Source organism: Manis pentadactyla, chromosome 14, assembly GCF_030020395.1.
Source record: "Manis pentadactyla isolate mManPen7 chromosome 14, mManPen7.hap1, whole genome shotgun sequence".
NCBI classification, from domain to species: Eukaryota; Metazoa; Chordata; class Mammalia; order Pholidota; family Manidae; genus Manis; species Manis pentadactyla.
Genome location: NC_080032.1, coordinates 17,149,115 through 17,175,125, shown reverse-complemented (window position 1 = coordinate 17,175,125; position 26,011 = coordinate 17,149,115). Strand labels below are relative to the sequence as shown.

Below are 26,011 nucleotides of genomic sequence, written 5' to 3'. Positions count from 1 at the left end.
CCTTAATAACATTTTCTTTCCTCTAGTTTATTGTTAAGAATACAGTATATAATACAAGTAACTTTTGGGGAGTCAAAAGTTCTATGTGGATTTTCTACTGTGTGGGGGGTGTCAGTGTCCCTAGCCCCTGAGTTGTTCAAGAGTCAACTGTATTTGGGGACATGACCTTTAGGAGGTAATTAAGGATCAATGAGATCATAGTGGTGGGGCCCTAATCTGACAGGATTGGTGGCCTTATAGAGGAAGAGGTATCTCTCTCTCTGTGCACACACAGAAGAAAGGCCATGTAAGGACAGTGAAGGTGGCCAGTGCAGGCCAGGAAGAGAGTCCTCACCAAGCATGACTGTGCTGACACCCTGACCTCGGAGTTCTAGTTCCCAGAACTGTGAGAAGTAACTTTCTATTGTTTAAGCCGCCCCCTTTATGGTGTTCTGTAATGGCAAGCTGCCTCAGAAAAGGTCTCAATGCATTTCAAAATTGTAGAGTCCCTCAAATGCTAAGCCAAAGGCTTTGGTCTGGATTTAGTAGGGAAAGGAGGACCCTTGAAGCTGCCTGAGGGGGTGACCTTATCAAAGCCAAATTTTAGGAAATATGTGCCCACAAGGGTGGCAGGAGGGAGAGGGGAAGGCGGAGAGACATATGACGGTGCAGGACAACCACGCAGGTACACGGCCATGGGGGCAGGCACAACAGCTGCGGTGGCAGCAGGAAGGGAAGGGAGGGCTGGGGAGGGGGTGCTGGAAGCAGAATGGAGAGTCTCGGAGTGAGAGAGGATGGGAGGAAGAAGGACAAAGGCAACCCTGATTCCGAGGCTTCCAGCCTGGGCAAGCAGGAGGATGGTGAGCCTTGTAGCAGGAGTTGGGAAGTAAGGAGCAGGAGAGATGGCAAGGGGCCGGGAAGACAGACTAGACACCAGAAGCTGGAAGATCTAGAAACAGAGGCCAAGCATCTTGTTGTTCCCCAGTCATGGGCTGTTACAGTCAGGAGCCTCACTGTGAAATAGGGACAAGCTTGGCAGCAGGGAGGGAGGCACTGGGGAGACCCGGAACATCTTGGCAACCATTACAGGCTGAACTGTGTCCTTCCCAAGTTCACATGTTGATGTCCTAACCCCCAGGACCTCAGAATATGACCTTATTTGGAGTTTTTAACAAGGCAATTATGTTAAAAGGAGGGCATTAGGGTGACCCTAATCCAACATGACTGGTGTCCTTATAATCTGGAGACAGACACACATACCAGGAGAACGCCATGTGAACAAGAAGAGGGCTGCCTGCAAGCCAAGGAGGCAGGCCTGGAGCAGATCCTGCCCTCCCGGCCCTCAGGAGGAAGCAAGTCTGCCAACACCTTGATTCCACACTTCTGACCTTCGGCACTGTGGGACAGGACATTTCTGTTGTCTAAGTCATCCAGTTTGTGGTGCTTCGTTACAACAGTCCCAGGAACTAATCCAGGAGCAAAAGCTGAAACCTGTGCAAAGCAAGTAGTTTCTCACTCTTTTCGCTATTGATGCCAGTGACAGCTCGTCTATATCAGGCCTGCAGCAACCTGCCCCGTGTGGTTTGCCCTAAAATGCGGGAAGCACGCTGGGGCCGAGCTGGGCAGCAGGCAAGCCACACCAGGGGCCAGGGGCCACACACTGTGCCTTAGCTGCAGGCCCAGCAGCGCTGCTCCAACCTGTGGGTACTATCTCTTCAGGGTAGCAAGAGTAACCCAACAGTTACAAGCAGGGCCAGCTCAGGGTCCACGACCACACCCATCCATGCAATTAAAAAATTGCTACTTATAAAACTTAGCCAACTGTGTTTAGTACCTTCGAGTATAATTTCCTTGTAGTGCATTCAAAGCATTATTTCTGAAGTGATTCATTCTTTATAAGAGCTCCATGGAAGCTTGAGATCACTTATTCTTTTGTCTCTCCCCCTGACTCATCCCATATTCTGTAGTCTGTGGAAGATGACTAAGGAAGGGGGTGCTTAGAAGTCAGAACCACCCCAGTTTGGATCCACAGATGAAGGCCGCTGGTAATTAGGGGTCTATAAGTTAGGCTGTTGATGTGTCTTCCGAGTAAGTTTATACTTACAGCTCAAATGATGTCACAGGTAACCAGGTATCATTAGACAAATTTGAACATGGTCCCATTACCAGACCAGAATGTACTTGTGCGCTATGAATTCCTTGTAAAAGAAATCCTCTAATTATCTTGTGGCTCACCTGCGCTCTATGGCATTGTACTGCGTGCATGTGTTTATTCAAAGCATCAACTTGTTAAATGTAAATAAAACGTACAACCAGCTTTGCGGTTATGGTTTTTCTTTTTTTTTAACCTTTAAAAATATCCTCGAATCCTTAGAAAATGGGAGTGGATTGGGGCTCTTTTGACCTCTGAGAATCTCTGTTTGGAGGGGGTTTGACAACTGATATCAGTTTGCAAAGATAGGAGGCAAAAAGGACTTGGATGCTATCTGGAGAAGGACTCTGAATCTGGTTTCACGCAGTCAGTGAGGCTGCAGAGTGGTGTCACTGGTTCCCAAGCCAGAATGTCATTGTCTTACTCAGATAACATTCGGGACAGCTTATATTAATATATTCACTATTAAAATAAACAGTTAGCAAAATATGTGGAAATTCCAGCAGGGCCAAACCCAAACACCCATTAATTCAGGCCCCACTTCCTGGCTCCACCCTGGCTCTGACCACGAAGCGTAGCAGGACACACAAGGTTGGTCTCATGGCTAAGTGACTTATAAAGACCCTGGGGTCACCAAGCAGGTGATGGCTTGGGTGGGGAGCAATGCATCAGGAAGACTGGGATTTGGCTGCCATGGGGGCTTGGGGGAAACTGTCCAGTATAAATTCCAGGAAAGCATTTTTGTTGAGGTGCCTTTGCCCCTGTTTGAGGGCACCCCAGGAACACTGCATTACCCGAGAAAGGCAGCTGATGATGCTTTTAGGAAAATCCAACCTGGGTGTCTGACTTCGGTCATGAATTGGATTAAGGTAAAGGGATAGCTGGCCAGATTGAGTTGGGGGCAAATGGGAGTCTGATAGCAGCTTATAGCTAGGGATTTGGGGTATCCTCCCACAGAGAGAAATTAATCTCAAAACAGTTCCTCAAGTGTTTAGAGAGAGGCTTAGGGAAGGGAGTAATTGACAGGCACCTCATGTAAGATGTCAAACATGAATGGAGCCAGTGGAATCTGTTACATCCAGCCAGGGGGATCCTGGGGGCATTTGTGGATGCTTCTACGAAACCCCAAAAATCACGGTATCATAACTGCGCAGTGTGTGTCTATGTCTGTAGCTTGTCTTGGAAGTAGAAATTTGTGGAGATCGAGGCAGATATTTGATGAGAATATGACGCTAGGCTCTGAACTCCCCAAGGGCAGTGGTCATGCTCAACTTCACCTTATTTTGAGGAACATTTAATAAATGCCTATTTTGTGTCTGACCTGAGCTAGGCCATTGCACAGTCACTGGTTCACTGAATCCTCACAGTAACCCATATTTTGGATGAGGAAACGGAGGCTCTGAAAGGTGAAGGGACTGTCCCAAATGAACAATGAACACCCAGCAGAGTTGTGCGTGGGATCCCAGCCCTCAAAGACCCCCCTTCCTGCTCTAGGCCCCGCAGCCGTCTCTTCTGTGTATCCCTAGAGCACAAAAGTACATATGCTACCTTGATTTCAATAATGGACAAGGATGACAATATAGTCATAAAGGGAAAAAGGCACAGCTCTGTCACCAAGACTCAGTGGGTGCCTGTGGCCCTTCCTGGGCCATAAGGGTCATCTGCAAAATGGGGATTGTGTTTCTTGCCCTATGTGCCTCACATTAAAATACAATAATTAGCAATATATCTAGGCCTAAATTAGCAATGTAGTAGGTTGCCAAATGATAACAATAACAACAAAATAATGAGAAGAATAAGAATACACATTTTGGGCCTGTGTTTCTGTCTTTAACATTCGTTCTTTCTGCAAAACCTTAGGATTTGAATCAGGCCCTTCTTGGCATCCATGCTTATTCCTACCTGCCTGATTTGCTTTCCTAAAAGATAAGGGATATCAAGGTAGCATATGTACTCTGCCACTCTAGGGATACACAGAAGAGAGAGCTGCGGGGCCTAGAGCAGGAAGGGGGGGTCTTTGAGGGCTGGGATCCCACGCACAACTCTGTTGGGTGTTCGTTTGGGACAGTCCCCTCACCTTTCAGAGCCTCCATTTCCTCATAACAACACACACATCTGTAGAGTTCAGAGTAGGTTCTGGGGCTCCGCGGGTTCAAGGCCCATCTCCACCACTGCCTAGTCATGTGACCTTCACCAAGCTACTAACCCCTCTGTGCCTCGGTTTATTCGCCTGTAAAATGGGGACAATTATATTTCATTGGATTGGGCTGGGAATGAAATGAGGCCGCAGACCTAGGGTGCTTAGCCCAGTGCCTGACATTGCTCAACATACATGAGCTATTATAGTTACAGCTGAGGCTGCCATTTCATACACGGTCTTGCTGCATCTTACCCACAACTGGATGCACCTATCGGCAGGTATCTGGCCAAGGTCACCAGTAGGAAGAGGCCAAACCTGACCCCAGAACTGAGCTCTTGGCCCCAGTGCAGAGGGTGAGTGAGTCCCAGGGTTAGCGGGCCACAACCCACAAGGTGGTACTGGTATCAGCATTACTGTTATTTTTATCCTGACACCGGTACTGAGCAGTGAGTCAGGCCTGCCTGAGGTCTTCCTGCGCCATGCAGGGCTGTCGCTGAGAGGAAGAGAGGGTTTCCCTGGCTGTCTTCATTCAGACGCAGCCTGGCTGGGTCTGGCTGCTTCCTTCTGGTTTCCAGCAAAGGCAGCACCAGCCAGCCAGCCGGGGTGTGTGCCCCTGTGGAGAGGGGACCTGACCAAACCCTGCTCCCCCTGAAGACGGGGGACACAAGCAGTCCTCACCCACTCGCCTCATCATTTGGGGCACTCCAGACAGGCCTGGGGTTCTGATACTCCTCTGGCAATACAGAAAACTTCACAGATTCTGACATTTTGAAAGCAGCCAGCAAGCCCTAGGTCCCAGGGGTGAGGACATGCCAGGCTCCCGATAAGGTGGGGCAGGGGGGGGATTTAAAAACAAGAGTCATCTATCTGACTGCCTCATCGCCTTTGTCAGCAAGAGGCTGGAGGAAGGGGCAGTGGGCTGAGTAAGAGGGGAGGGCCCCCGATGGAAATCCTACTTCCCCCAGGCCTGAGAACCTCCCTGCCTGCACCTCGGGTGGGGCTGACATTTAATTGGCATCTGAAACTAGACATTCTGCTCTCAAGCAGGGGCATGGTTCCACCTCTTATCTTTTAGGAAAGCAATTCAGGCAGGTAGGAAAGTAGGTACTTAATAAGAATGGAAACCAAGAAGGGCTTGATTCAAATTCTAAGGTTTTGCAGGGAGAACGAATGTTAAAGAGAGAACCACAGGCCCAAAGATGGAGTCACTCATGCTAATGGCCTGGTCAGTAAACCAAGACTTAATACCTAATCTAACTGCAGTACCAGCCCCTCCAGCCCCCAAATGTAAGCATCAGTCAGTTAGCCCTAGGAAATTTACTGCTAGACTCTTTCTGTTACCCTTTGGAGGGCATCCTTGCCTAAAATAATGGATTCTCTGCCAATAATTTCCTTTTCTACAGTCTCTCTATATCTTTGAAAACCTTTTCTTTTCTGCCATTCAACAAAGCACTCTCTGCTTGCTAGAGAGGAAGCTGCCCAATTCATGAATCGCTTAACAAAGCCAATTAGATCTTCAAATTTACTTGGTTGAATTTTCTGTTTTTAATAGGATAAGCAGCAGTTCCTTATGTCATTTATCTAAGCATTGTCACCTACGAGGATTTTTAAAAAAGGGCCCTCAGAATGGTATCAAAGCTCAATATGTGTCCCAGGTGGTATTAGCACTAAAGACAACCTCAGAGATCCCATAGTGATCCTTAGCAAGAAAAAAAATGCAACTAGTCATAGCCATTTTTTTCACTATAATGCCTTTCCCCACTTTCTTCTGGGAAAACTCCTATGTGATCTTCAAAACCCAAGTCAAATGTCACCTCTTCCATAAAACTTTTCTGATAGCTGCTGAAGTATTTATATTCCCACAGTGTTCTGTATCCCTCTCTATTTTAGGATTAATTGCACTGTATCTGTGTCTGTCTCCCCACATTCATCCACGAAGTTCTCAAGGAACAGGGAGGACACGTTTGCTCATCTCTGCTTCCACCTGAGAGCTACGCACATGGCAGGGATTGGGTGAGTGTTTGGTGATGGGTGAGCTGATCCATTCTACCCACCAGGCCAGGTACAATTTGCAAGGGGACTCTAAAGATGAGCTTCAGGAAGTCATTCATGCGCTGTGTTCTAGTGATCTGGGACTTGAGTCTCACTGGCCCCTCACTGGCTGAACGAAACTATTATCAAGAGAAATGACTACTAGCTAGAGATTAAGGTCTCAGCCTCCCGAGAATGATTTAAGAGGAGGTATTTCTGGAAAAGCCAAGCAGTGACTCTATAGCATCTTACTAAGCTGATGGACAATGACTGTAATGGGGTGTGTGGGGGGGACTTGATAATACAGGTGAATGTTGTAACCACAACGTTGCTCATGTGAAACTGTCATAAGATTGTGTATCAATGATAACTTAAAGAAAAAAAAAAAGGCAGTGCCTCTCTGGCTGATTTGCCTGGAAATTGGACAAAGGAGGGCATTAAGGAGGATAGAGGAGACCTCAGTATTCGTTCAGGGAGCTAACAGTCTCTGAATCAGAAAGTTCCTTCTTTTGTCTAGCCTGCATCTGCCCTGCTTCACTTGGGCTTGTTGTGTCCTGCCCAGACCTTGGGAAAATGCGGACAATTGCTCTTCCACCCCCTTTTGTCTCTTCCCGAATCAGGAAAGCGGGTAAATGGCTGGGTCTCTCTGTTATTAACAAAGCTAACCCCCAACAGATAAAAAAGCAGGAAATGTGGGTTACAACTGGGAGGAAGGAGCTGATTCCAAAAGCTGCAGGTAAAGTGGCTTTGAGCAGGTACAGAAGAAGCTAAGCATAGGAGCCCATCTTTCAGGATGGGAAGAAGAACATAGTGTTTTCTATTAATTTGCTCAGCCTGGGAAACATTTCTGAGCACTGTGGTCATGGAGATGTCTAGCAGGAAGTAACAGAACTGCTTCCTTAGCTCTGGGGTTGGGACTCACATATAACTGAACATTCAGGTCTTTGCCTCCTTTCAGCTCTATTTCCAAGGCTTCTATTCTATTTGGAAAACAGTCTCAGACAACAGAGCTAGGAGGATCTTTGCAGGCCAGTGGTTTTTAGCCTTTTCTGGGTCATGGACTATGCTGAGGATTTGTTGATGCTAAAGGAGTGAATGTAAATCCCAAACATGGCTGGTCTATATGCCATGTTTCCAGTAACTCCCAAGTCTAAAACTGTTTGGCCATCTTAACCCCAAGAAGACTTTCCCCCCTATCTCTAGCACCCTTTCTCCTCTCCAAGGACGTGGCATTTTAGAGGGAACCCTAGGCAAGTTCTCAACACCACTCCCTGATTGCTGTAGACTGAATGTTTGTGTCCCCCCAAACTCAGATGATGAAGCCTAACCCCCAGTGTGAGGGTGTTAGGAGGTGGGCCTTTGGGAGGTGGTGAGGTCATGAGGCTGGAGCCCTTATAAACTGGATTAGTGCCCTTATAAAAGAGACCCCAGAGAGCTCCCTTGCCCCTCTCGCCATGTGAGGACATGAACCAGAACACTCTGTCTATGAACCAGGAAGTGGGCTGTCATCAGACCCCGAATCTGCCGGTACCATGACCTTGGACTTCCAACCTCTGTAACTGTGAGAAATAAGTCTTTGTTGTTTATAAACCATGCAGTCTATGATACTCTGTGACAGCAGCCTGCACAGACTAACACATTAATCACTTCATCATGAGGCTCTGAAAAGAAGGCCAGTGGGCCTGTTAATCACCTGTTCCCAATACTGAGCCCCATTCTTGGCTTAAATTGCAAGGTTACATTTCCCAAGCTGTCACTGTCTAACCTAGGTGCATGGTGCAAAAGGAAGTGGCCATGGTCCTGCCTCTGCTCGGATTTCGGCAGCGACTTGCAGGGTCTTTCTGGTGAAGCCGAGGCCTCCTCTTTATCTTCCCAGTAACCCAGATCTCAGTGGTTGCTGCAAACCAGCAATTACAAACTCTGATACTTGGAGGGGACAGGTAGGCAGGTAAGGTACATTAGTAAAGGCTGAGTAATTTCAAGACAGAACACGTGGTTACATATTAAACACATAAGAATATTTTTCATTTTTAAATAACCTATGAAATCTTTCTCATTTTTCCTGAAACATATGCACTTCTTGGTCTATCTCTATCTGTCACTTATAATAAAGACATGGATACAAAAAGATTTCACTTTAATCCTAACTATTATAAGAAAGTCAACAGACTAATGTTTTAAGAAGTGATAATAAACACTAGCCTTAATGAGAGGATTAATTAAGGGAGTGGTGGGGACTGTGGCAAACTGGACAGCCTATGCTCTGTCTGCAGGGGGCAGCTACTACTCAGTCCATGCAGATTATTGTCCTGTAAGTTTATAGGCTCAAGGTCATCAGACTGTCACGTTTTTAAAAGAAGCTATAAACAGGATATTTACATAAAAATTTGAAATACTGACAATAAATGCAAAGCACAAATATAAATAGTCTCTTAGGACAATATGGTGTAGACCTAATAAATCTTGTCTGGATCTGGCCTGAGGATGCCTCTTTCTTTGTCTTGGGAGGGTTTGAATTACGGCAACATCTCTTTTTAGTTAAGAGAGAGCATACAGAAAAATTTTTACTTTATTTGTTCATTTAATCATTAATGGATAATCGTGCCCTCATGCTCCCAGGGTGGCCTTGATTTTTGAGGACAGCATAATAGAAGTCCACAGTTGTGCTCATTTTTCAAACAGTCCCAGATGTCACTATAAGAAGGACAGCAATTGGCCAGTGGGACCACGAATGCAACCTACTGCAGAATCCCTGGTGTCCTTATCTTCCTGGCCAGCTATCAGCAAGTAAGGAAAGCAACCCCCACTGAGGCTCTGACATGTCCCATCTCCCCAGAAAGCTATGCAGAGAGGATTTGAGTCATTGCTTAAATGAGATGGTGGTGAAAAATGCCAACCATTGATCATGCATCAGAAGATAGAATGTGGAAGCCTTGATGTGTGCCATCCAAGGCTTGGAGCGGCTGGAGGGAAGGAAGATGGCCTGCTGAGTGACCCTGTTCTGATCTCCCTCTGGTCACTCCTCCTGCATTTCACTGCAGTGCAGAAGATGGGTGGGAAGTTCACATGCTTCATCTGGGTTGCTTTGATCTGGTCCCTTAGCAACCCAGGTGAGAAAAAGGCAGCGCTGATCTCTGGCCAAATCTAGCTACTCGTGGGAAACTCGGTTGACTCGGCTGGCAAAACACATCTCAGCAACCTCACAAAGACTGGAAAGATGGTTCATACACTGAGTTGGCAAGGCTGTGGGGAAACAGTCACTCTCTTACTTATCCAGTAGGCCGGGTGCAGTCTTTACAGTGAGCAGCTTCTCAGTTTCAGCCAGAATCACAAATGTACATGACCTCTGGCACAGTAATTCCACTTCTAGGAATTTATTCTACTGACAAGCCTGCCCATGTGCCAAATGAGGTATTTATACAATGTCATTCATTACATCCATGTCACAGCAAAATACTGATGAAGACCTAGGTGTCCCTTAGGGAGGACTGGCTTGAAAACGATGGTAGAGCTCTACAATGGACTATTATGCAATTTGAAAATAGAACCACAACTCTTTTTACCTACTGATTGGTGCTAGTTACCAAGATATGTTGATAAGTGAAAGAGCAAGGTATAGAACAATATGTATAATGTACTCTTGTTTGTGTAAAAATATGTGAAAATAATGTGTGTGTACTTAGATCTATGAATAAAATATTGCTAAAAGGACCATAAAAACGATGACTACCATTTGCCACTGGGGAGGGAAACTGTGGTTGGAGTAGAGGAGAAAGAAAAACTTGTCAACATGCATCTTTTATAGTTTTTAAAATTTGGAACCACGTGAATGCCTTTCCTGGTAGAAAGAGAATTAAGATTTGAAACATGGCAAGCTCACAAAGAAAACAAAACAAAACAAAGCCAAAATCCATACCCCAGGGTGAACACTGCTGGTCTCAGCCCCCTGAGCTCTCCAGCCGCGGTGGCTCATTTCCATCCCAACGTGGCCTGGGATCTGGCTTCCTTCCCTCCATCTTCACACTGGAAAGGGTTCAGGAAGCCCTGGAATGTGGGTGCCAGGCTGGTGCCACCCCCTTACCTGCTCCTTCTCTGAATATGGGTTGTTGAGGACGACAGGCACATTGCCCTTCCCCCACAGGTCATTGAAGACTCGGTCATTCTCCACGCCGAGGGGCAGTGGTTTCTGTGACTGGATTCCATCCAGATCTCTGAAAGGCAAGGCAGGGAGGTGAGGAGAGCGCAGTGTCAGGAGTGACCGGCTGGCTGCCCCAGGATGAAAGTCCTGAGTCCATACAGAACCTCCGTGGTTCACCCACATTACTCTCCTCGGAGCCTGAGAGCTTCAAGTGCCCAGCCGGCCACGTCACAGGGTCGCCTGTGCCCGTTGTGAGAAGGTAGCCGCTGGTCAGGCATGAAGGGGAGCCCATCCCAGCTGGCGCTGGTGGCCGGCACACATCCCTGTTTGGGGACACGGCTTCCGGATGGTCGCCACCCAGGTCTTTCTCCTCCCTCCCCTCCCCCGTTTCACAGGCCAGGGACACAGGAGGCCCGTCTCCCAGAAGAACCCCTGGGAACTCACTGCCCACGAGCCAGGAGGGCTGAGGAAGAAGACAAGCCCCTTGGGCCCGGATCATCAGTCATTCCAGAGCAGACGAGACCACTGGAACTGAGACCAATGATACCGGCCCAGGATAAACAGAAATGATTCTGAAAATAAGGGGAACAGAGCAACGAAAAAGATCGTACTATGATATCTAGTGTTTGTCAAGCAGTTACTGTGCATCAAGCACTTTACGTATGTTTTAGTTAGTTTAATGCTTGTGACAAGCCTATGAGGTAGGTATGAATATCAATCGCCATTTTACTGATGGCGTGAGTGAGACAGAAGCTAAGTTGCTCAAGGTCACAGTGTTCCAGCCTGCTTGTCACATCCATTCTGGAGTGGAGGCTCTGATTTCACCATCATTTATCGCCGTCATCATCATCATCACCAGCACCACCACCAGCACCATCATGCTCACGGTCCTCACCGTCCAGCTTCTCCTTGTCAGCATGACCAGCATTATCACCATAGTTGTCACCATCTTCCTCATCACCATCACCGCCACCATCGCCTCTCTCGCCATTAACATCATCACCTCATCATGGCACGATCTTCCTCAGCATCCCACCACCGTTCCCAGATCACCAACCTCCCCCATCACCACCATCAAAACCCTCAGTCATCATCGGATGAGGAAAGTGAGGCTCAGAGAGGTTAAATCACTAGGTCTAAAGTTGCAGAGCTAGTGATGGTGGAGTTGAGATTTAAATGCAGGATTTAAACTAGTCCCTTGGTCCTGACTCCAGAGGCTGACTTCTTAGCCACAAAGCTTTCCTGGCTCTCTGCCCTTGAATGTGAATAGGTTTAGGAGGAGGATATCTCAGCCAGATGCCACAGGCTGCCCATCCTCTGAGATGGAGAGAGGTTGTGGCTGAGATGCGATTGACTCAGCACCAAAATCTAGATCTCCCGCCAAGCCCTGCCTCACCTCTGTTCTTCCTTCCTCTGAGCAATGCCCTCCTGCTTCCTGACAGCCTGCCTCTTTTTAACCCTCCTACCCAGTTTTACTCTGACTATGGGCTCTGCATCTTCCCCAACTTTGGGAACTGTGGCTTTCTCTGTGGCCCATTTTGATTTTGGTCCTGGGCGTCGTGACTGGTCCCTGTGCGGTCCTCTTTTCTCTGTTTCCAGCTGTGGGAATTCCTAGTCCTGGCTCCATAATTTCCCCTGATCCCCAGTCTGGCACCGACAGTCATTTGGGATGAATCAGAAGCCAGCGCCCCAGCTCCACGGCTCTGAGTGGCCCCTCTGGCTGCCCACTCAAGGACAGCCAGACCTCCCTCCCTGCTGAGTTGCATAAAGTCCTGGTGGCCTGCATCAAAGCCATTTCTATTCTTCTGCTTGAAGAGGCCTGCAATTGTCAGAGGGAACATTCTGTTTTATCCTCTTTAAAATGTCACCAAAACACACTGCGAGTGGTTCTTGATTACAGACACTTTACAAGTCAACAGTTTACCTACGTGGTGATAAACAGAGGAATTGTCTGTTGAGAGGGCTGCTCTAAATGTCAGTCAGCTCTCTCTCATCTCTGAAGCTCCTGATCCTATGATATCACATGACTATAAATGGGGACTCAGCAGTTATTAGAGGAGGTTAATATTGCTTGAATGTCTGTAAGATACCAGGTGCTTACACAGAATTATTTTGATTTCATCTCAACTGACATTAAAAGCTCCATTTTCCAGATGCAAAAACCGAGCCCAGAGAGGTCATCTAAGTTCCCCAAGGTCCCACAGGAAACACATATCAGAGCTGGGATTTGAGATTAGCTCTGATTGATGCTCAGTCCAGATCCTTCCTCTTTAAAATAAAGACAGGAAAAACTAGTCACATTAAACCAGAGGGTGAAAAGCAAGTCATCCAACATCTCCTGCTGAATGAGACCAGTTTACAAAAATTACAGGGTACAATTAGCTAGACTCAGTGGCCTATCTTGTGTGATTCTACAGGGAAATATGCTTTTCTCATCATCCTTTTTTTTTTATTTTAAAGCCTTTAACACCTGTTTAAATAATACATTAGAAGTGTTTTATCAACATAAACTTACTTAAGGATCCTGTGTGATGAGCAGGGTTAGAATATTTTTAATACAGGACCTTGGGGGAATATCTAGGTTGAGCTATTTTATTTTCATTCCTCAAGGAGCAAAATCAGAAGTAGTGTAGGTAGATTCCCAACTCCTAGTCTGTCAGTGATAACCAGGGCTAGGGGAAATAGCTGGCTTATTGCCATGAATTTGTTCAGCCTGGAATCTACCTGCTTGATGGGCTCTTTCGGTCAGTGTAGCATACTAGTTAAGAACACGGGCCGTGGACTGGGTGGAATTGGTTCAACTCACAGCTTTGCTGGTTATAAGATCTGTAACTCCAGATACTTTTAAGCTTTCTAATTCTCTGCTTATTCACCTCTAAAATGGGATTAATAATAATACCTAGTTCATGGAGTTGTTGGAGTGGTTAAATGAGATGAACCTTACAGCCATTAGCTGGATGGCAACTGCTAATATTCCTACTACTATTTTGCTTATGGGCTGATTAGACAGAAAGAGAGAAATGAAAATGCCAGTTCTGTATAAAACAGTTGAGATTCCTTTAAGCCAGCATGGCCTAGTAGAACCTTCGCTGATGGTGGAGACATCCTACATCTGCGCTGCCTGGTATTACAGCCACTAGTTTACAGGTGGCAACTGAGTATTTGAACTGAGCCTATTACTATGGAGGAATGGAATTTTAACTTGAGTTAAACTTAAAAAGTAGCTAATGCATATGTACTCCTATGTTTATCGCAGCACTATTTACAATAGCCAAGAAATGGAAGCAACCTAAGTGTCCACAGCAGATGAATGGATAAAGAAGATGTGGTACATATACACAATGGAATATTATTCAGCCATAAGAAGAAAACAAATCCTACCATTTGCAACAACATGGATGGAGCTAGAGGTATTATGCTCAGTGAAATAAGCCACGCAAAAAAAGACAAGTATCAAATGATTTCACTCATATGTGGAGTATAAGAACAAAACAAAAACTGAAGGAACAAAACAGCAGCAGACTCACAGAACCCAAGAATGGACTAACAGTTACCAAAGGGAAAGGGACTGGGGAGGATGGGTGGGAAGGGAGGGACAAGAGGGAAAAAGGGGCATTACATTAAGCAGACATAATGTGTGTGTGGGGCCACGGGGAAGGCAGTACAACACAGAGAAGACAGGTAGTGATTCTATAGCATCTTACTACACTGATGGACAGTGACTGTAATGGGGTGTGTTGGGGGGACCTGATGATGGAGGGAGTCTAGTAACCATAATGTTGCTCATGTAATTGTAGATGAATGATACCAAAATAAAAAGAAAGAGGAAGGAAGGAAGGAAGGAAGGAAGGAAGGGAGGGAGGGAGGGAGGGAGGGAGGGAGGGAAGAAGGAAGGAAGGAAGGAAGGTAGGAAGGAAGGAAGGGGAAAGAAGGAAGGAAAAGGAAGGAAGGAAGGAAAGAAAAGGAAAGAAAGAAAGAAAGAAGGAAAGAAAGAAGAAAGAAAGAAGGAAAGAAAGAAGGAAAGAAAGAAGGAAAGAAAAAAGAAAGAAAGAAAGAAAGAAAGAAAGAAAGAAAGAAAGAAAGAAAGAAAGAAAGAAAGAAAGAAAGAAAGAAAGAAAGAAAGAAAGAAAGAGAAAAAAAAGTAGCTAGTGGCTATAGTACTGGACAGTGCCACTTGAAGTCTCTGAAAACTTGGAAATGAAGGCATGCATAGCCTGTAGCTCAGAAAGAGGTGTCTTTCCTGGGGTTTAGGGGCATAGGAGGGGATGTCTGTGCTCACATCCTTTTTATGCTGTCACCTTGTTCATAGAGTGAAGGAATTTGGGAATTTTGTGCTTCCCTTCCAGACTTCCACCTCCTATCATTCTCAGCCCTGATCTCCATTCTCCACTCTTCCCAAGAAGCACACCATGTCCATGCCTACTTTTATACTTGCCCTCCCCAGATGTCCTTTCATCTTCTCTCTGCCAAGAGTGAACTCCTATTCAACCCGCAAGGCCCATTTCACACCTTACCTCTTCTGAAGGTTAAATAAGGCCATGCATGTAAAATGCCTATCACATAGTTGGTACTAACTAAACATGAGCTATGTTTATCTTCACTGACCACTAAGGAAATTGAAACTCAGAGAGATTAGGGAACTTGTCAAAGGCACACTGTAAGTGAGCAGTAGAGAAAGCTTGAAAGTCAGGTGTCTCCTTCTTGCTGTTCTTCTAGCTGAGAATCACTGAGAATAGGGCTTATGGGGGGCAGGGGAACCATTTGGTTGGACCTTGTACTTGCGAAAAACTTCAAATTGAGATCTTGGGTGTTCCCTCCAAATGTGGTGGAAGTAATGAATGTATTCATCTAGGAAGTACAATTTTGGTAACTGTGATGTATTCTTTCTTCATTTAACTAAATATACTGGGAGCCCATACTTGGAGGTGGGTGGGGCTTGTCTTGACTTCCGAGAAGCCTGGATGGTGGTTCTTCTTTGCCAGTACTCATGAGTTTTGGTCCTGCCCAGCTGCCTGCAGCAGTCTCAGTTTAGACTAAGGTTTCTCGACCTTGAACTATTGATATTTTGGACCAGAAATTCTTTGTGTGTGGTGGGGCTGGGCTGTCCTGTGCACTGTAGGTGTTCAGCAGCATCCTTGATCTCTATCCAGTAGATGCCAGTAACCACCCACCCAACTGCCCCTGCCAATTGTGACAATCGAAATGTCCCTAAGCACTGCCCAAAGTCCTTCTGGGGAGGAAACAAAACGTACTCCTCCTTATTGAGAAGCACTGGCTGAGATGCGGCTGCGGACCCCTAACTCCTGCTTCCCGGCTCCTCCCACCCTTGCGCTACGTCCAACCAAGGGTCTATGATGATTTATTTACTGGTTGTCCCTCGCTCCCAGATGGGATCGGGAAACCTGCCTTCCTCACTGTGTGGCTCCCACCTCTCTCAGGTATCCTTACCCCTCTGGGAAGGCCATCCTCCAGTGGGCCTGGCATTCTGGGGGGACAGTGTCCTCAGAGCCACCACGTGCTCATGCTTGGCTGTTCTCCAACCTCAGGATGCATGAGAATCAGCAGAGGGGCCTGTTGGAATGCACCTGAGCCCGCCACGGAGAGTCTGACATGTGGGTGAGGTGAGAGCCCTGGACCCTGCGCTGCCCCAAGCACCCCACAGGGTCCAGGGGCTTCCTTGAGGACCCATCTCCCTGGGAGAGCGCTGGGCCCGACTCCAGCGCTGAGCAGCAAGGTTCCCTCCTGGTCTGAAATGTCATCTTCCTCCAGAGTTTCTGCTAACCTCTTCCTTTTCCCCATGAGACCAGGTGTACAGCTCTACCTCCCACCTGGTAAGCCTTTCCTATGCTTTCTGGCAAGGACGAAACTAAAGCTCTTTTTCTTCCACTTCACTAGCTGGATGATCATACCCAAGCCAAGAGCTGTTCTAGCGTCTCTGAACCTTCTGAGAACCTTTGCCAGATCCTTCCAACTGAGGCTTCCCGGGAGCCAGCACCCCTGACCTCGCATGCAGGGGTGACGGGGTCCTGGGCCTGACTCCACAGGAAGTTTGCACATGTGTGTGTCAGCCCAGCACTGACCACTAACCAACTCCCAGTACCCAGGGTGGGGAGCAGGTGGGCCAGGCCTATGTGCAGGGCGCTCCCTGGAGGTGGGGGCCGTCTGCTCTGGCCCAACCAGGCAAGGAGGCCACTGAGCAGCAGCTGGTCACGGCAGAAAGCCTGCCCACATCTCTCGGCAGACACGGCCCTCTCCCTTCTTGCCCTCCACACTCCAGCAGATGCTGGGAGCTGAATTAAAGCAGGAAGACTTGGAGACTGTGGACATGGAGTCTGGCATCTCTGCAAGATGTCATCATGCTGGAGAGGGGGAAGTTCTCGCTAAAGTGAAAAGCATGCTCTTGAGAGCCGAAATTCTGCAGTGAACACTCACCTGAGAAGTGAGGTGAGGGCCTGCGGGCCCAGGAGCAATTGTGACCTTGATGACTCACATCACAAAAGCTGGGCAGGATTCTCAAACTCCAGTGTTTACAGGGTCCAGGCTGGCTGAACAGGGCTGAGTTCAGATCCTGGGAAGCCCATAATAGCCCAGATCCTGAGGCTGGTTGTCCTGCCAGCATGTGGAGTTCATGCTAAGAGCTCTCCTAATACATATATACATATATGTATATTTATCTCTCTATTATTTTTTTGAGAGGCTGGAAGCCAGTTTTACTGTGAAATCTCTTGACCTCTCTATTTCACCACAAATTCACTTTTTCAGAAAACTCTGCAGGCCAAATAAATCTACAGGAGAACTAGGTGTGCCCCTCAATCCCTGGTCTGTGATCTCAGACCTAAAGGGATTTTGAGCTCCTCACCCTGGAGTGATGTTTCTGGGAGGCCAAATGAGGCGGGACACTCCCCGGGTGTGGTCTGCCTGGAGCTGGGCTGGTCAGTAGCTTGGACTGCAATGAGATGCCCATCACTGATCTTCAGGAAGACCTGAATGATAGTTCTGGAAGAAATGTTAGGGCTTATCTAGTCCAGATACTACTTCTACAGATGGGGAAACTAAGGCCTAGAGAGCTCAAGGGGCTTTCCTAAAATATGTAGCTGGTGAACGGCAAAGGGGGGCTTAGAAGCAAGGTCACTGAGCCCAGGCCAGTGAGACCTCATAGTGACAGCGACGGGGGCAGCTATGGGTCAGTGCAAGCCTGGCCATGGCATCGCTCAATGGATGAGTGTCGTACACCACATAATGGCCCCCAATACCAGGTCCTTATCCCTGGAACCCAGATATGTTATTTCACATGAAAAAAGGGTATTTGCAGGTATGATTAAGTGAAAGATCTTGAAAATGGGGAGATTCTCTTGTGGTGGACTAAATGCAATCATGAGTGTGCTTTTAAGAAGGAAGCAGGGGGAGAATTGATACAGAAAAGGAAGGCCTTGGGCTGATGGAAGCAAGATGCTTCTTGAAGATGGGGGAAGGGGCCACAAGCTGAGAGAAGCACGAAATGCAGCTCCAGAAGCTAGAAGAGGCAAGGAAGTAGATTCTCCTTTAGAGACTCTAGATTTAAGACGCTCACAACTCTAAGAGAACAAAGATGTGTTGTTTTAAGCCAGGAATTTGTTACAGTAGCCATAGGGAACAGACACAATGAGGGGATAGTGCCTGGCAGGGGGGAGTGTGGAGGGGGTGCTGGTGGCCCCTGCCCGCAGGTCTGCCCATTGGCTCCCCTTTCTCCTACTCACTACGTGTGAGCCCCAAGGGCCTTCTTTCAGTTTCTTGAACATCCTGACCTCATTCTGGCCTCAGGACCTTTGCTCCTGCTGTATCTCTTCCAGGAACTCCCCTCCCTGGATTCCAGTTTGTACCTTCTGGCCTCCCTATAAATGTTGCCTCTTGAGGGAGGCCTTCTCTGACCTTCCAATCTAATTTTCTACCCAGCCCCAAGCCATGTTTCTTCAAATCACTGCTCCATTTCCTTCATAGCATGTACTGCGATCTAAAATGATGGCCTGTGTCTACTTGTTTATCATTCATCCCTCATCTGTGACTAGGGCTCCATGGTGGCAGAAACTCCCCACTGGCTCCCCAGTTCTGAGGACAGTAACTGGAGCAGGACAGATTCTCTGTGAGTATCTGCTGAATGAAAGATGGTGAGAATCCTCCTGGTTACCTACCACTTGGGGTGGGGTGGGGGCAGGCTTATTTGGTATCTCTTCCCCAGAATGAGGGGGGTGCCCTTCAGACAAGATGGCAGGGACAAAGACAGAAAAGCACAATGCAAGCATAATAACTATAAATAGGATCTCGCTCCCCTACCCAGGAAATGATAGACTCAAATGGTCAAGGTGAGAATGAAAAGTGGCACCAAGATTCCATGTGAATCTCAGTAGCAGAGCTACTGTAGTCCATTCCGTGGCTGCGCAATGCCAGCAGAGCAGTTCAAAGCTGGGAGGCGTGTCAGGCGCAGCCTGGGGATGCGTGAATACAGACAGACCCGGGATCAGTGCTGTCCGGGGTCCGTCTGAGGTCAGCCCGCCATGGTGCTATCTTTCATATAGGGAACCTCAGGGCCTTAGTTTACCCGTCAGACTGAGAAAATATTCCAGTGTCCTCAAAAACTTTATAGGTAGTGGCCAAATGCACTGTGGCCAACAGTGCAATCTACAAAGTTTGGAGAGGTCAAGAACATGGGCTTGGGGTCTAGTCCTGGCTTTGTCACTTGCTAGCTGTGTGACCTGGGACAAGAGACTGCACCTCTCTGAGCCTTGGTTTCTTTATCAGGAAAATGGGATGCTATGAGAAACAAATGAATTAACTGATATAAAGACCTTAGCATGGGAATGGGCCCATCTGGAGTGCTCAGGGAAGGCTGACTAGCCTAATGGTCCTAAGACTCAGGCTTGTTCATAGAAGGAGGCCTCCTCCCCTGAATCAAACTGATTCTCTAGGGTTGAAATTGACTTCAGGACCTCCAGCCACATTCTCTTGACTGGTGTCTCTTTACTTGTAAGCATTTACACTGAGTTTTCTAGGTAGAACCAAGGCAGCACCCTGTGGTCAGTGCTGTGTGACTCTGGGCACGTTGCTTCACCTCTCTGAGCTTCAGTTCCTTCAGTTATAAAAGGGGGCTAAAACCACACACCCTACTTTGGTAGCTGAATTCCTGTAAGCTCTGAAGGGGTGGCTGTTGTGAAGGCACCTGTGAGTGACCGAGTGCCCTGCAAGTGGAAGAGAAGTTAGAGAGCAGGGCGAGGCTGACCTGCTGGTCCAGATGGATCTTGACTGGGGACCTTGGCCTCTTTAAAACCCTCCTTCAGGGCAGCAAGCTGAGCAACCTGGATATCCTCTGACATGCAGCATCTTAAAGTGACCGCTCCCTAGCGCAGAAGGTCCTGGAAGGCCCGGATTTTCCTTCACTCCCCCACACGCCGCCACCTTCTGCAGGGGTTACCTCCCTCCGGGATGAAGGGATGAGACTGTCCAAACTAAACACCACTTCTGCCCCAGATAAGGGCCAGCATCCCCGAACATGAGGGCTGTGGGGGAAGGGGCCTAGCAGGGGCAGGAGGAGTCTGTGTCCAAGAGGAAAGAAGGGAGGGAGGGTGGAAGTAAGGGGGCCTGGGGAGCACAAGGGTCACGGCGCCACTGAGAACCAGTGACGGCCTGGCTGGCCTGGCCGCTGCTCAGCGAGCATGACCCGGATGTGGGGCTCCGGGCCTGGCGGGCAGCTGGCCTCACTGCCACCGGTCCATCCATCATCCAGGATACCAGCTCTGACCCCCACCCTACAAAAGCAGCCTGGGTGGAGAGGCCGCTGGCAGGACAAGCAATTTCCAGGCAGCCATGTGCTCCCGCGGCCTGAATAATCCTCTCAGGTCTGCTGTCCTGAGAGTGACAGCAAAGCTCCTCTGCCTCTGGGCTTCCAGGTCCTGACTCGGGACACTGATTCTTAAGGAGGCACTCATTTCAGCCCCTAGGAGGCAGGTTGGCAATTTGGGGGCGCTTCTGATCGTTACAGCAATGGAGAGTGCTCCTGCATCCTGGTGGGAGGGAGGCGGCGCCAGGAGGGGGGCGTCCTGCGGTGCCAGAGACCAGCGCCTACAAGGAGGAAACCCCCTGCCTACTCTGCGACCTGCGCACAGCCACCGAGATGAAAGGCACGCTTGAATCCCTGAGCCAACACCCCGTTCAGTCGTACCTGTAAATACGGCTTTAAAGTACACTGATTTTTCCAGGAATGCAACCACCGGGTACACCAAAGCCAGACAAGATATCATTTTATCGGAGTCATCCACCATTTTGGAAAATCAAATCACCATGGAGACGCGGCTGGTGACGTCTGAGTCACCACAACAGCACACCTGTGTCAGTCTGTATAGACACTCGTGTGTTCGCAGCAATTCTATGTTGGCGCAAACGTCTGACCATTCCAGGGGAGTCATGCCTGAGCACGGATATATTAAATTATAGGTTCTTTTATTATAAATTAATTTTATGCCATGTCTCCTGTATTTTATAGGTAGGGCGTTAGAAAAAATGTCAAGTGTGGGTAAGTTATATGACCCATGAATTAGCTTCCAGTTAGTAAAGGGGGCATTTGAAAATGTACTGTTGAAAATGTTTGAGCATAGCACGGGTATGAGCCATTGAGTAAGGGGAACGTGTGCTATTGTGAAGTGCTATTCATCCTTAAAACCACACTCATGGACTGACTCTCATGGGGTCAGGGAACCCTGTATGGCCCTGGGCCTGTTGCTCCCGAACCTTACCTCCTGAGGCAGTATTTTCTGCTGCTTTTGGTCAGACACCTGCACTGTGTGCAAGGTTGGCAAGGGGCAATGGGAGGAAGGCCATGATGGATGCGGGCAGGTCGAGAGCTCAGGTGCAGCCTCCAAAGTTGGGAAAGTAGTTCTGCCAGAGCAGGACCCCACATCAGAGCGGCTTGTCCCCCCCCTTATCCTCGGGAAGTGATGGCTGCTTCCCTGAGACGGGGTTTGGAGAGGCCCCTTAGGCCTGGCTGATATGAGGGCTCCCGTTAGAGTCCTTCACATCTGACAGTCTCCCCCAGGCCTGGTGTCCTGTGCTTTTGTGTCCCACTCTGTCAGCTGGGACACCATGATGGGAGAGCCCCTCTGGGGGGCTTCCTCATATCACACACGGAGACTCAAGACTCCCAGGCTGGGAAGAGACTGAACTAGAGCCCCCGGGAATTCCCTACTCACAGCCCCGTGCCTGCCCCATGTCCAGCTGCAGATCAGAACCAAGAGTATGGGCCATGAGACACAGTCGGGGTCCCGCTGCCCTGGGACGGGCTGCCCCTGTAGGGTACAGCAGCCCCCTCAGCGTCTTGCTGCTCCTCCAGGGAGGCGAGGAAATGGGAGGCATATAGGATTGGGAGGAAGAGGCCATGCCCCCTGGAAAACAAGACCGATGACCGGTTCTGGATTTCTACAGCTGCTTTGGAATTTCCGTCCATGGAGTGAGACATGGGGGGCTGCTACCTGCTCAGAAGCTACATCAAAACTAAACCACCTCCACTGGCTATGTGGGAACCCCTGGGAGTAGGCAGCTCCCCTGAGGGCTGGGTTCTAGCCTGGGGGTCCTCCATGCTGGCTGTGGGTGATCCAGGCCCCCAGCCCTGGAAATGGACATCAGGGCAACAGAGGTCACCGTGCACCTGCACGACCTGTGTAGGGGGCCAAGACTCTCCATCTCTTGTGGAAATGGGCCCCAGAGGGTGGGGAGACTCCCAGGTGTCCCTTGGGCAACTTGGAGAAGGGAGGAGGGGATTGGAGGGCAGGGGCTTGAAGGGCAGTGGGTGACCCTTGCTTCATATCACACACGGAGACTCAGACTCTCAGGCTGGGAAGAGACTCCTCTGCTCAGGAGCTTCTGACAGAAGTAGGAAGAACCTTCCTACTTGGGGTCTCAAATTGGCTCCACTTTTGCCCAGGTGTGGGAAGCTGGAAAAGCCCCAGGATGCAATGGTGGGCCAAAGTGGGCTGCCATGGACTGTGGATGGCCCCATCAGGATGGAGGACTGGACCCCATGCAGCTCCCCAAATGTGCCAGGTATACCGGCACCTCAGGACCTTGACACCTGCCATTCCCTCTGCCCGAAAGCCCCTCCTCCCTAAAGTTACTAGGCTCCATTCTCCCCCTCAACCGGGTCTTTCCACATCACCTTCCTTGAGACCCAACCAGCATTCCTAAAATTTCACTGTCCCCAACACTTCCTAACCCCTTCCCCTCATCCATCTCCTTAGCACATAGCAGATTCCATATTTTACATCTTTATCTTGTTTATTCTTTGTCTCCCCAAGGATTTGTCTATCCCATTCATTGCTCCAGCCTTGTTGCTTAGAACAGTGTCTGGCACACAGTAGGTCCTCAATGAACATTTGTTAAATGAAGCCATGCAGGGACCTGGAGAGACATTTTAATCCAGGTCCCTGAGCAACACTGGCTACCCCTAAATGCTCTTGGGACACTCAGGGGTTCTGGGGGAGAGGGGCTGGGAAATCTTGGCCTGGATTTCTGGGTAGCCCCAGAGCTGGCCTGCCCCACCATTCTCCAAGCACCTGGTCCAGTTGCTGATTCTTACTCAGAGAAGGAGTTAGAATCACCCACTGTGTTGCCAACTCTCCTCCCTCCTAGGATCAGAAAATGCCAATCTTCAAGTTCTAGCCTTGGCTCCCACATAATCCGAGGAAGACCACTGTTTTGGGGAGTTGGGGCCAATTCTATACTTTGATTCCATTCCCTTCCTTTAGAACCATCCTTGACTGGCTGTCATAGGAAGGGGCTGATTTAGGCTGAGGGCTGCCCAGGGCTCGGCTTGTCCTCTCTCTCTTCTAAGGATGCCTTAGTTAGCATCCACCCCATGGAAGACTGCCATGCACACAAGCCTCTCACATGCTGGGTGACCTCGGGAGAGGCTCCCGCCACCTCACTGAGCCTCAGTCTCTCACCTAGGAAATGGGGACTGCAAAAATGCCCATCTTGTGGGGCTGCTGGAAGACATGACCTCAGTTACCATGCTCATTAGCTCTGGGTTTCAAGGCAAGGGAGACACTAGAAGTTAGGCCCATTCTGCTCTTCCAATTGCAGTTTTAAGGGAAAGAGGCAAGTGTGGTTAGTGGACGTGCCTCTGCAGATGTCTGGGGCACCTCAGGCTGGCTTCTGGACTCTGAGGCAGTGGCAGTATATGCTAGCGCACAATACACACACACGCACACACACACAGGCATGCACCTGTGGGGCTTACCTGTCCACCTGGACTTCTGCATCTTTTCTTTCCACCTTGGCAGGTCCCCCTCCATTGATTCCCTTGCCCCCACTGGTGAGAAGGTTCAGCACAGGCTCTATCTCTCTGAGCAGCTCATTATTCTCCCCACTGCCCTGGAGGGTCACCCCAGCACTTCTCTTGGCAGGATCCTGGTGTGGGGGCCTGGGAGCCAGACCGTTGGTGTGGGAGAGCGAGGTGGCTTCCTGCCCATTGCCTTGGGCATGCTGCGGTCCATTACCAGGACCCACAGCCCCGTCCACTGCCAGGGGCTGCTCTTTGCTGGCCAATGGCTGATGAGACAGATCGACAGTGGTGGTGGGGGGACCCAGGGGCCGTGTGACCCGGATGGTCTTGGGGGTCCCGTCCCCAGTGAATGTGGTCTCCAGGTGTGTGGTGAAGCCCTCAGGGCCCCTCAAAATGAGGACCACATGGGTCTCAGAGGCAATGCCCCTGAGCACCTCCAGGGCGCAGTCATAGCTCAGGTCCACCAAGGGCTGGCCGTTGACCGCTAGAATGATGTCTCCGGCCTGGATGAGGCCACTCTGCTCCGCGGCACCCCCTCGTATCAAGTCGGAGATGATCACAGGCGGCTTGCTCACCCGCTCCTTCACCAGGAATCCCAGGCCCCCCACTTTGCGCTTGAAGAGGCGGACAGAGATGACATTGGGTTGGATTTGCTGAACACTGAACACGTGGTTCTCCATGGTGTCTGGCGTCCGAGCTTTGAGGACCTCAAAGTATGTCAAGCCAAGACGGTTTCACCAGGAGGAGCCAGGCTTCGGGCTGCGTCCAGAGAAGGAGCTGGTGGCTGGAGCTGCTGGCGCTGTGCAGAGTCTCGAGAATGAGCTGCGCCCGGGCTTTGGTTTCCTCTGGCGTTGACGTCAACTCAGCGTCACCCACTCATTGCTGTCCGGCTAGGGGTGGCATGATTTCATGCGTCTGCCCTCCTCCCTGTTCTCTAGGAAGTGATGGTTGAGCAGGCAGACGTCAGGGCAGGACGTGTCCCTAAGCCACAGGTCAGGCAGACTGGGGAGGAGACATGTCTGGAGGTGTTGAGAGGGGACGCACGCTAGTGTGGACTATTCTCGGGGCATCGTGGACCCGTTAGGTGCAGATCAGATCTGGGGCTTCCTGAGATGAAGAGAAGGAACAAGGGAGGAGATGGAGAGAATTTTAAAATGGAGAGTGATGAGGAGCAGCCGACACCACCTTCCAAACTCAGATGGAAAATGTAGCCAACAGAGAAGTCTAGCCGTGAAGATGCTTTGGAGTTTTGAAGCCAACCTAGAAATGAAATGCTTCTTCCTCGAGGGGACACCTTCCCCATTAGCTGCAAATTGCCTGGCTTCATCTCCAAGATCAAAGCCCTCCAAGACCAAGGGTCTTCCAAGAGAAACCACAATCAGCCCCAGAAATCAAATGGCAAGAATCATAAGACCTCTCTTATCTCTCTCCCACCATGAGACATCACCGCTCCAACATGTCACGTGGCCTTTGGCTCTGTGTTTTGCAAATATTTTCCATTCACAGGTCAGGAGCTCAGCTGGCCCAGATCTGTGGGCTCTCCATTCTGGCCACTCCCAAAGCCCCTTCCAGAAACCCACAGGAAAGGGAAAATGCCACCTCCCGTGGAGCCACCAACAAGGGATGGCGATTGGCCTTTATGACCACTTTTGTAATTATTAGCTTGCTCCAGGCTTAAAAGGACAGACTTCACCACATTACAAACAATTATAAATCAAATTTGGTAAAATAAATACTAAAGACATGGGTCTACACAAACCTCTGGAGGACCTCTGAACTTCCCAGACCATCTGGAACCCTAGCAGAGAAACATTAGGAAGAATGGCCTGTGTACCCCTAGGGTTACTGTAAGCGGGTGGCAGGTGCTCAATAAATATTTGTTGAATGAAGAAGAAAAATCTCAAAAGACTAAACACATTAAATATTGGGCATGTACGCTCCTAAGGTATCGTTTTTTTTCCTTGGATTCTCAGTTACCCTTCAATAGATGAGAAGACCAAGGCTCGGGAAAGATTAGTCACTTGTCCAAGGTCACATCAGAGGGAGGATTCAAACCCAGGTCAGACCCATTCTTGAGCCTGAGCTTTTAAACTTACACTCCAGCTTTAAAAATTTTATATTCTCATTTTCTCAAATCCTACCAATTCCCCCAGGCTTGGGGAAATGGGGTACAGTTGGGATACCAAAGGCCAACAGGGGAACCAGCTGGAGGTGTACCTGTGGCATGTATGCAGCAGGCAGCTACGTGTGTCTTATATGTCTGCG

General features: G+C 49.0%; 1 protein-coding gene across 1 annotated transcript in view; it reads right to left on the bottom strand.

Moving 5' to 3' along the window:
- The window catches only part of NOS1 (nitric oxide synthase 1), a 163,407-nt gene that overhangs the window by 56,030 nt on the left and 81,366 nt on the right, over window positions 1-26,011 (bottom strand). Inside the window, exons 2-3 of the mRNA XM_057491414.1 lie at window positions 23,702-24,853; window positions 10,384-10,513 (exon numbers count right to left, since the gene is read on the bottom strand). Of these exons, the coding sequence (XP_057347397.1) occupies window positions 10,384-10,513; window positions 23,702-24,426 (855 nt within the window). The 5' untranslated portion in view covers window positions 24,427-24,853. The remainder of the gene's footprint in view (window positions 1-10,383; window positions 10,514-23,701; window positions 24,854-26,011) is intronic.